The 12682-nt window shown below is 36.2% G+C and overlaps 1 protein-coding gene across 1 annotated transcript; it reads left to right on the top strand.

The window, feature by feature from the left end:
- The first annotated feature begins 1985 nt into the window (after nt 1-1985).
- Nucleotides 1986-12443, top strand: slc22a18 (solute carrier family 22 member 18). The gene is made up of 10 exons (XM_058628790.1): nt 1986-2686; nt 3951-4048; nt 4154-4299; nt 5030-5162; nt 5498-5610; nt 10052-10162; nt 10842-10942; nt 11056-11157; nt 11459-11579; nt 11931-12443. Exons 1-10 carry the CDS (start codon nt 2570-2572, stop codon nt 12113-12115), a joined length of 1227 nt encoding a protein of 408 aa, XP_058484773.1. The 5' UTR covers nt 1986-2569; the 3' UTR covers nt 12116-12443.
- The last annotated feature ends 239 nt before the right edge of the window (nt 12444-12682 follow it).

Consider the following 12682-nt stretch of genomic DNA (forward strand, 5'->3'; position numbering starts at 1 on the left):
TGAATACTTCAACCCAGGTCTCTCGGCTATTCTTCCATGTTCAACAAGGGCTAATCATACCCTTCACCTCTGAGTTGAATAGAAACGATTGAGTATCATGTCCTGTAAACTGTTGAGTTACATTTCTGACCTCTGAATACTTCAACCTAGGCATTAGGGATAATCTTCCATGTGGAAAAAGGTCACTGAGTGTTTTTTATAATATAAACCATCCCTGAACTAGACCGATGTCAGATTTCTTGACAGTAGAATTTAATTCTTAAAGGGTTTACATTTTCAATGATTGGTTAACTTCAATTCCCAACGATATTATTATTATTATTATTATTTATCATAATTTATCATATTAGACAGAGCTGCCAAACTGACCTACGAGGGATCAGTAACTGTGTTTGAAAAAAATAGTCTTTTGCTGTTGCATAAATAGAATAAAGGTCAGTGATGAATAACCTTTCTGCAAGACAGCAACTCCAAGCTCTGCTACACAATGGAAAGGGATTTTTTCCCTTTCAGTCTGCAGTACAGCATAATCCTTCACATGACAGAAAAGCATGAAGGGTTTCACCCCTTTCAGCACTGTCAGAGCTACTATGAAGTACATATAGTACATTTTCTCATGTGTCAAGATTAAGTCTATATTGTCCAACTTTGACATGGAATAAAAAGCTTATTTTCCATAAGGAGTCCAAGATTAATATACCACTGAACTTAGTACTTCCTGGACTACTTGAATGCAGAATACGACATACTTTTGCTGTGTACTTTGTTAAGTTATCCTCTGTCAAAATCCTTAACAGAGGACAAGATGTATGAATCTTGGACTACTTATGGAAAATAAGCTTTTTATTCCATATCAAAATTTGGACAAAACAGACTTAATCTTGTCTATGTTAAGGATTTTTGACAGAGGATTACTCAAAAAGTACACAGTAAAAGTACTTCATAGTATGTATGCAGGTAGTCTGGGAAGTACTTAGTTCACTACTTTCTAGTTTTCTCTTTCTTCTTCTTTAAGTTTTCTGGCGGAATCCTCTGTTTCGGTGTGTAAGCAAAGTTTAAAAAACAATAATAATAATAACTTAATAACACTGTCACGCTGTGTTGTTGTCACACCATGTTGTTGCTCTCTGGGGCTGCAGCTGGATGCTACTCATACCAGGGGCCGGTTTCAGAAAGCAGGTTCAACAAACTCTGAGTTAAAACCTTAACTCTAGGTTGACCAACTCTGAGCTGTCAAACTGAGTTTTCGGATTCAGAACAGCATTAGTTCAATCAACTCTAAATATGTTCACTCTGAGTTAAGCGTGCGTTGGGAATGAAAAAAGACATAATCAATGGAGCTCTGATACTACGATTCACCATGGCAACAGGTAAACAAAGAGCACAGCCTCCATTTTAATCCAGTTTAATCCAGCAGAAATATTAACACATGCCAATGACCATGACATTTATGTTCAAAAACAGGAGTGAAGAGACGAGTCGAAAAAATGAACACTATTACATTTTATACAGCGTAATCCACTCATTCATCATTTAACAGACTTTAATTTCATTAATGGATGATAAAATGCTGCAGTCCTACCATTATGTTACATTTGATTTGATATGTATTCAGCTGTAAACTGACGAGACACAAACTGAAGATGAGAATAAAGATTGAACTGATAAAACATAGTTTACTTATGGACCTATAAATATAAAGTCCAACTGAAGTGTCCATGTTCAAACTGACTCACTTTCTTTGACTCTATTTTACATTAAAACATATTGCTCAACGCTATTTCAGGAGGAGGAGACACAGACAAACTCAGGGTTCGTTGAAGAAAACCTGCCAGCGAGCAGGTTAGGTTCACGGAGTATGTTGCCGGGGTAGATGACTTAGCGTTAAACTGAACTGGCTTTGTGAAACCGAAAAACGAGAGTTTCCCTCATCTCAGGGTTAACTAACTCAGAGTTTTCACTAAACCTGCTTTCTGAAACGGGCCCATATGAATCTTGAGCTACTCACAGTCACTTCCAGCTCTTCAGTGCGGTTTCATTACTTTTAAGGTAAAGATTCGCGCACTAGAAAAAACGTGCGGCTGATTTGACCAGGCAAACGCTAAAGGCAAATTTCCCCCCAACACACTGGAGTCGATATAGAAGTCACAACAACATCGAATTACGACATTCTGCGGTACACTTGAACGCATCACTGTAGTAAACGTCTACATGTCCGATGGGACTGTCTTTACACATTGTTTTTCTGGGCTGAGGAACTTTACCAAACAGGAACTGGACTGACATGTCCGGCGGTGAACAGTGTTAAAACGGCTTATTCCAGTTTTCCATGCGCGGGTTGTAATTTATATTGATCTACTTATCTACTAGTTAGGTAACGCCTCCTCCTCTTCTTCGTCGCCCCTTCAGCTACAAAGTTCAACCGACTTTATGTTTCATGGTTTATGTGAAGGTTCACGGTGTGATCGGACTGTGTGCAATCGTCAGGTAACACCAGTTAGACTTGTTTTCCCTCTGTTACTACCAACTCCGTGCAGTATCTCCAGGTGAGTTTTCTTCAAACATCGATATGACTGGAAAACGTGAAGTTTTGGACGAACCAAAGAGGAGGACAATTATTCACGCCGTCTACCTCATCACTGCTTTGGATGTAACATGGATGTTTTTACAGTTTTCTATCACGCCTGTAAGTATACTGTTATATGTAGGAGGAAGAGCAGCACATTTATGTGAACGTGAAAACGCTTATGGTAGCGCAGTAAAAATAAATGCAAATTTATTACACGGCCGGTTGTAACATTTTTGGTGCCCTTGGGAAGATTGGGTATTGGTGGCCCAAATGTTCACCACAATTTCACTTCTGGCAAACATTGTGGTGCTCTGCACGCCCAGGGAATTGATTTAGACCGTACGGCTTGATTTAAAGGTTTGTGTAGTTCGCATTCAGTTTTTATCCATATTTGAAGCTTCCCACTGTTGTTGGAGCAGCTGATAATTGTGCAGGTTCTTCCCGACTTCCTAGACATTGTTGTCAAAATTAATGCTGCATAAAAGTATAAAAAGTAGAAATGTACACTTCTTATGACAGCTTCCACTCAATCGTGTGTATACTGGAGGGAGACGCCACCACACCAACGCCGCCTTGTTTATTTCCAGTACTTCGCCAGATTCGTCTATACACAAATACTTTTTTAACACTGTCAGTAAAAAGACATTCCTCTATGTCTGGCAATTTTGTTCTCCTTTTCCTTCCTTCACACATGAAGGCTTGTCAAATGTAAATACAGATGTTATTTGCCTCCAGTTGAGCTATGTGCATCACTCATGTTACACAAGCTGAGAAGTTGGCTACTTGTAGCATATGTAAACATAAATTTAGTTTGAGCGTAAAACATCCTTTCTTTAATTAACAGACATGGTCTATAAGAAGGTCAGTAGAAGAATAGTGCAGCTAATGACCCCAACACAAGGGGAAGCCCTCACGATACCTTGAATTTTAAGTATTATTATTTTATCTGTACTAAAATTAACTTTTTTGAATGACTAATAGATTTTACATTTCATTCATTTCACGTTTCATTTTGTTGTATCATCTGGCACAATTATACAATTAAAAATATTTATAATACACATGCTTTCATGATTAGCTTATTACTGTGTTTTATTGACTTCTTGCTGTTGGAAATATCAGCTTCAGAAAAGATTAATAACTCAGACTTTGGAATCCTGTTTTTACATAGGTCAGTCAATTTTTGAGTGATAGCAAGGTTAATACTCTGTTTCATTTCCAGTACTTGACTTAACTGTTGTTTATCTATGGATTTTATCCAAAGTTCTCTGTAAGTTTTCTGCAGATCTTTTATGTGTTATAAAACCTGCATTACTGATGACTTTACAATCAGTACATGATATGCATTTTAATGTCACTATGTTCTGTTACATCTGAATAGTTTTTGGCAAAGAAACTTGGCTTTGACACTTTGTGGTTCGGTTATTTGCAAACCACGGTGGGCATCATTCAGCTGTTTGGTGGGCCTCTGTTCGGAAGGTAAGTGTAAGACAATGCTGACAACACAAAATAAATACTTTGATAGAACTGCATGGAGACTGATCTTAACTTAAAACTGAAACTTGTGGGTGTTTACTTTGACAGGTATGCAGATCTCTTCGGGGCACGAGTAGCCTTGTCTCTGGCTTGTAGTGCAACTGTTGTTTTCTTTCTGCTGCTGGCAATAGCAGAAAACCCTCTAATGCTGTTCATACACAAAATCCCTACAGTCTTCATGCATGTACTACCTGGTGAGCACCACTCATTTACAATCCTCCTCACTTATTTTAAAGGTGACATAGACCGGAAGCTCCAATTAACGCTGCGTTTGTGTGTGTATCTGCGTCATTACCTCGTTTATGAAACCCTAAAGTTTCAGAACAAACAGTTCAGCCACTGCTGAGAAAATAGTGTTGTATTGTTTTCCTGGGCTCTGCGAAGCGGATCGACACTTCCTTAATTTGATGTCGTCATCAGAAATCCTCACCACCGTAGCGCCTCCCGATGCGGGCACTAGTCCGGGCACATCCGGTTGCGTACATTCAACCGCAGAAGAAGAAGAAGAACTAGTCTCGTTGTAGCTGCTGAGATGCAGAGCATCCACCGTGCCAGAGGGGGAGCTGTGTATCTGAGAGCTGGCCTATCTATTACGTCACTTCCAGGTACCTGGCCAATCACAGGACAGTAGGAAAGCTCTCGTTGGCTGGCCAATCACAGCAACTGTTTGGTCTGAAACAGCGCGGCTGACGAGAGCGTCAGTGAGGAGATATTTTGATCGGCTCGTTTGCAGCGATTAGGAGGTTTTTAATCATGAAAACAAGTTAATATATGTAAGTAGACCTCCATAACTAACATATATGTGTGATACAAGCATTCTATGTCGCCTTTAATATTTTAAAATGTCAAACCTGTATTATAATTAGTCTTAGTATATGTATACCTCCTTTTTCATAATATATCTATATCATCTTCCATGTGCAGCATCTCAGATGGTGGTGGCTGATCTCACTGAACCTGAAAAACGGGCAGACGCTTTATCTAAACTGGGTCTGTGTTTCGGCATTGGTATAATAGCTGGTTCAACATTGGGTGGACATCTTACCAAACAATACGGGTGAGTGTCCCTGTGTATGTCCAATGTCTGTGTTGGTGATGAAGAATAATGCTTGATTGAGTAATACAGTGGAGGTGGGTGTGGTTCTATCAGGTGTTGAGGTTTGGCTTTCCAATCAATACCTCTACTGGGTGTGAAACTAGGCAAATATTTACATGGTTGACTGATACTTCAATGACTTGACAGTTTTTTCCCAGGTCACCAAACATGAAAATTATGATTTCACTGTGAAAAATGACCATCATAAACAACAAATGTTGGAATGTTTTTAAGATTTATATCTAGAATGTCTAAAGTTTTTATCTACCTAACACTGCTTATGTGATGTTTCCCAGGGAGTCATTTGCTGCATGTGTTGGTGCTGCGGGCAGTGTCTTCAGTTTACTGCTGGTCTTAAAGTTCATCCCAAAAACCACTAAATTTCAAGCTCCAACAACCCAAACAGAAGGTAAGACAGTTCCTTCTGCTACAATTAATTTTTCCTTAAAGAACAATGTAGGACATGAGATTTTACCAATCAAACATGTACATGTATGATGTAGTGGACCTTTAAAAACAGCACAACTTTTTTAAAGTCTTTTAAAAGCTGTTCACCTCTGCATTCATTGATTTTGATACTTGTATGGTTGAACATATGTGACCCGCCACGGCAAAAGTAGCAACAAGTCGGCCCAGCGCAAAACGAGTAAACAAAAAAAGGGTATTTTCGTTTTTTTTTTAATTATGAGCATCCACAGAGGCGAGCTGATCACCTCCGACATGTTACTGCCAAACTATAAATATGTCATATCTTAAGACACAAACCACATTTTTGAATTCTAAATTAAATTTGTCCTAGGAAGAATGCAATTGTGGATATCCACAATGTTAATTTTGACTAGGAAGAATTCAATTGTGTATATCTCAAAGTGAAAGCCCAATACACATGAATGGCAAAAGTGACGTCATTTGTCATAGGAAGAATGTGATTGTGGATATCTACAATGCATATCCAGTCTAGCTAGAAAAAATGTTAAAGATGTTAAAACGGCTTGCGTTTTAACATTAAAATGTTAAAACGGCTTGCTATATGTCCTACTTTTTAAGGACTTAAAGACATCTGGAATTGAATTTTGAAATAAAGAATTAGATATCCTCAAATACAATTTCTACTAGTCAGAATGTTATTGCAGATATCTCTAAATACAATTTCTACTAGTCAGAATGTTATTGCAGATATCTCTAAATGCTATGATGGATATCTAAAATGTAAATATGGATAGTCAATGAACCCTTTTTATGTTAAATGGCGTCCTGTCCACTCATCAACAGATAGTCACAATACATTTGTGGATATCCATAATGACTTAGTTACTTGTCATAATATGAATTGTGGATATCCATAATGACATTTTTACTACTCACAATGTACTATGTTTGGATAGTCAAATTTACAATCTGGATATCTGTAATAATTTTTAATTTTGGATATCTGAAATATCTGAATACACATGAATGGCAAAAGTAAGTCATTTGTCCTAGGGAGAATGTAATTGTGGATATCTGAAATGATAATTGTGGATAGGAAGAATGTAATTGTGGATATCTTATATGTTCTTTATGACTAGGAAGAATTCAATTACAGTTTAATTATCTGTAATACATATCCAGTCCAGCTGTTAAATGTTAAAACGGCCACTTATACTTTTTAAGGATTTAAAGATATCTTGATTTGAATTTTGACTCTGAGAAATAAAGATTAAGATATCTCTAAATACAATTTCTACTAGTCAGAATGTTATTGCAGATTTCTCTAACTGCCATTTCTTCTTGTCAAAATACATTTTGGCAAGGAGAAATGCTGTTATGGCTATCTAAAATGTAATTACAGATAGGAGTGTGGTTTGATTAAACGGCTTGCCATACATACAGGGATTAAAGAAAAATGTTTCATGCTGGACGCTGTCTTTTCATAATCCACTGAGCGTTTCAGAACGTTATGTGGCTACATTGTTATTAGCTCGCTCAGTATTGTTGTTTTAAAATGCAAATGTTACGCACATCGAAACTTGTGTTCGATCAGATGATTGTGTTATAAGATGTAACAGGAGCATGTGAGCATTTCCTATTGATATGAATAACAAACCAACCTGATGTGCTTGAATAATGTGTGAATGACAGCTTTGTGTATGAAGTATTGACTGTGATGCTAATGATTTAGCAACTCTCTGAGCACATCATCATCATTCAGCTCATTCAGTAATAGACTGAACCATCCACACCAACACAGAGCCACTTAAATGTATTTTATTTTATTGGGGGGTGGAGTGGCTCAGTGGTTAAGACCCTACCCTGTGTGCGAAAGACATCATGGTCGCAAGTTCGATTCCACCCCTGGCTGATTGTACTCAATTCCATTGTAAGTCGCTTTGGATAAAAGCGTCTGCTAAATGACATGACATGTAATGTAATGTAATGTAAAATATGCAGTGTTGGTAAGATTACTTTGGAAATGTAGTTGGTCACAATTACAAGTTACCTTGTTGAAAATGTAATGGCAGTGTAAATATTTCGATTATTTTCTCAAAGTAATATAACTAATTACATTTGATTACATATTGATTACTTTTCTTAATTTAAAAGTGGTTTAAAAACATAGATCATTATTATGGAATTAACCACATATTTGTTCTTTACACAAATAATAAATTGATAAAAAAAAACATGATGAAATATAAATAAATAATACAAATATGTTTGTTGCATTACATGTGTACAGCATGTGGAAAACATGATACCATGTTTACCTGATGACAAATGTGCACAATTTAGACAATAGCACTTCATATCACAACCCAGATAAGTGATGGCATTAATGCTCTGTAAAATAGAACCAAAATTATAAAGATGAAAAGTCAGTGTTCTTTTATGTGTTCAAAAGTTTAACCATACATTATGAGTCTAACCTGGACTAACCTTTTCAAAATCTCAGATAAACTAATAAAGATTGCACCACAAGGTGGTGCTTCGAGGTCATTTGGAAAATCTATATAATTTTTGAGACTAATGGTTAGGCTACATCTTACTTCATACTGTTCTTGCATCAGAAATGATATGAAACTAAAGCTGACTTTGTCATCATCATTTAACCTGCTAAGCATGTAAAGACACATGGAAGGCTGGCACTTCTTCCCCATTGTATTGTATGTGAGTGCTTGCAGTTACAGCTATAGGCTAGTAGGCTACGTAGCTTTAGATGTGTCCTCCGGTTCGACATTGGCTGTTTCGACGTCGACAGCACCTTCACTGCGGGCAAACACTCTTTGCATTGTACTAAAATGTTTGGGCACTTATCTTCTGTCTGTATGAAGTGTTTTTTGTATTTCCAACCCAGGAATGTCTTTTGTGCCTCCAACATTGTTGATGCTCACTGCCCTACCATTAACAAGTCAAGTCTAGCAGCAGAATGGCACATGACCAGAGAGAGCCAATCACAAGTATCGGCTTAAGAAGGAGGATGTTAATTTGAAAAAAACTATTTGATAAATCCAAGCTTTTGTGTCGATTTTTAAAATGTAACTAAAATTGTAATCATGGAAATTTCCAAAAGCAACTGTAATTTAATTACATATTTTCTCCCAGTAATGTAACAGATTACGATTAGGTACATTTTGTAATTAAATTACGTAATGTCATTACAGGTCATTTGTTACTCTCCAACTCTGGAAATATGTTTCTATCTTTGATCCTTCTAACTCATAAGTATATTACCTTTCTTGTTTTTCATTTTTGTGAAATTTATATTCATATTTCATTATATTTTTCTCTGGGAACCCTCTGGGGTCTCTTCATAGAGCCCTTGGGGTCCCTAGACCTGTTATTGATAAACGTTGTTCAAACTACTACAATAGTTTATCAGGTTTTATCATGATCAGGTTTGGAAGTCAGTTCAGAGTGAGATTTTGTCGGAAAGGGCAGGGGTAGGTGAGGGGTGTCAGTGGCGGGGGGTTATGATTGTGTGTTGTAAGGCGTTGGTGGCAGATTTTGAGGCCTTCAGGATGGGGTGGGGGCTGACATCTTTGAAACAGACACATGTAATGGTTAATGTATGCATGGCCAGGATATAAAATCTAAAAATTAAATATTACAACTAAAAGTAGCCTCCTGACTAAAATGGACTATGCAACGATGAAATGAAACTGTATTTACTACAACTGCACTGCAAACTGTTATCTCAAAAAGAAAAGAAACAACAACAACAGATAATGGAAATGTGACAACACTAGTGTAAGGACAAGAAATTATAACAGAATAAGCCACCCCCCTCCTATATATTTTTCAAGTTATTTCGTTGCAAATTTTAAGAGGTTATTATGTCCAGTTGTTTATGTATTGTATATGTATTGATCTGTGTAGCAGTGTAGCTCACAAAATAGTATCTGTGCTCCAGTTTCTGTGATGAGAAATAGCACATACAGAAATAAAGAAATCCCACTTTCAGAAAATGTATATAACTCAAAATGTCCCTCAGTCTACTTGTTCCTGGTTTTTCCATGGCTGGTCACATATATTTGTGATGTGCATTTTATGTCATGTGTTCATTCTGAGTGTAAATGTTGCATTTTAGTTATGTTATTGTAGTTTGTGCTGCTAAATACTATTGCTAGTGTAATAGAGGTGGTCTGTTCCAATGGTGGGCAAGTTGATCATTAATGGCCCTTATCTGACCTCTTCACCCTACCCCCTCCACATCAATTCCCTGATTATGTTACATTAAAAACAAACAGACACATATTATGATTTTCCAAGATCTATACTTCGGCCTAACCACTTAGAGACTATTTAATCTGGCAGGTAGTGTTTGTTTCATCGTACATCAGTCATATTTTTTCTCATTGAATCTGTTGCAGGCGAGAACAAAAGCAAGTCTGTCTTCAATGTGGGAGAGATCAAGAAATTGATGGAGTATCCGGGTGTAACTCTAAAGTTTGTTGTGAAGATAGTTGCAGGTTTACCATCAGGTAAGGATCACTTTTTTGAGTAACTTTTTAAATTAAATTTTTAAAAACACATCCATACTGAGTGTATGGATGTGTTTTTAAAAATCGGTAAGCTTTTGGGCAGAGATCTTTGTCAGGTTGGCTAGATTGAGTGTGAGGATGTTTCTTTCACCTAAGCTAAGACTGGTATCAGGTGAACATTGTTTTTCTAAAAACCTTTTTTAGATCCTAAATTTTTCTATCAGTATTTACTGCAGTAAATGCAACAATTTCACCAAAGACATTCCACTTTGATAAGATTTATTTATTTGTTTTACCTTTTTGTCATTCATTTTTTGAGTCCACTGTATACATTTGACCTGGAAATGTAAATGTACATGCTCAGTGATCTAATTGGGGGACCATAGGTGTGGATGTGGGAGTGAATGGTTGTTCTTGTGTGTATGTTGGCCCTGCAATGGACTGGGATTGGCACTAGTCCCCACAACCCTCATTTGGAGGATAAGCAGTAGAGTGCGTGAGTGAAGTGATCTAAGTGGTCTTAGGAGTCTAACAAATGCATATCTTAACCTAAGGTCAAATTGATCTGGACTGAACATGTGTGATGTGTAAAGTCAGCAAGAAAATGACATGAAAACTTTGGGTAAAAAAAAAAAAGTCCTGTAAATCAAACAGAACATTTTCTCCTCTCTTTTCAAAGGGATTTTTCAAGTAATGTTTTCAGTTATTGCATTGGAGATCTTTGAGCTGCAACCAGAGCAGAATGGATATCTTATGGCCTTCTTTGGCATTGTACAAATGGTAGGTGTCACTTAAATTGAAACTCAATTTGATGGATAATCTAGTGCTTTATGTGACGCATTTAGCAGCTGAAGGTGGTGTCAGACTGTAAAACTGATTAAATGTATTTACAGGTTATTCAAGGAGGAGTGCTTGGGCGACTTACACAAAAATACTCTGAGAGCTCGCTGCTGCTTCTGTCCATTGGACTTTCTTCTTTGGTTGGACTGGGTCAGGTAGGCACATAAATATAAATGTATATATACATATAGATATATAGATTATATATATATATGTGATTATATATATATATATATGTATATATGTGTATATATATACATATATACATTTTATCCCCAGAGAACCATACTTATTGATGATTTCAACAAATTACATTTTGTTTCTGAAAATTTGTTTCAGAAACGTAAAAAACTAATGTTTAGTAAATTGTTGATGTATTAGGACTATAACCACTGAAATCAATCACCCAATAATATAAATTCATAGTTTAGTTTTGATATTTCTTTCTGTCTTCAGGCTTATATGCAGAGTGTGTTGCACTTATGCCTCACCATCATTCCGATGATGCTGTCCATCAGTTTGTTCAACGTCATCATAGACAGCATGCTCACCAAGAGCGTACCATCCTCTGAAACAGGTAACATCATCACCTGCACAGCACAAAGTATAGAAGTGACACTAACAACATTAATTAAAATTGTAATTAATTGTTATTGTAATTAAAATTTGGATTGACTTGGATTGAATTTGGTGGATGACTGTTGCTTAGCTGATTACAGCTAAAGGAAGAAAACAATACAACAATACAATATTTTAAGCAAATCCCATATTGAACTGAAATTAAATAGAGACTAAGTGCATAACTGATTATAGAGACTAAGCACATAACTGAACTAAGGCCAAACTAGTTTGAAATAAAATTTCAAAATGGAAGTCAAGAAGTTGTTTAAATCCTGTAATATTAAACTGGCTCTGCTCTTATGTACAGGCACAATGTTGGGGCTGTGTTCATCTGTTCAATCTCTGCTTCGCACAGTTGGCCCGACTGTTGGTGGCTTCCTGTATGTGAACTATGGTTATTCCTCAATAGGCATAATCCAATTTCTTGTGAATATTGCTGTTTTTGTTTATTTGTGGCATCGACAGCTCAAGACAGAAGAGCATAACCAATGACATATTTTAACATTTTTATAAATGCTCAAAATCTCTGAAACCTAACAGAAATGATGAAAGACAATATCTGATTTTAGCAGCAATAATTTTTATATTGTTCATTTCTTATATGATGTAATAAGAGTAGATACCACTAGATGGCAGCAAGTCCTTCATTTTACCAGATAATGTTTTCAGTTCCTGGAGTTTACCATTCACTTTAAGAGATTTTATTATACATCATAAAATATTACCTAGTATCAAAAACTTTGTAATGATGTTTATTGTCACATGTCATTGGTTCTTAATAAAATGATTTTATTTCTTTACATTAAAAGACACAAACACTTCTGTTTATCTGTTTATCTAATCTTTTTGATTAACTAATCTTTTAGTGTACAGTAATGGTCTAAATATGTAATGGTCTAAATATAAAGCTTATATTGTCCAAATACAAAGAAAACATTAAAAATAGCATTAATCCACTGTACTACAGTAATAACCATGTAGCCTAACATGTATTGAATAACTTTTTACATACAGTATATTCTCAAGTAACTTAATTCAAGTGACTGGATCTAACTGAAA

This window comes from Solea solea, chromosome 5, assembly GCF_958295425.1.
Source record: "Solea solea chromosome 5, fSolSol10.1, whole genome shotgun sequence".
Classification (NCBI taxonomy): Eukaryota; Metazoa; Chordata; class Actinopteri; order Pleuronectiformes; family Soleidae; genus Solea; species Solea solea.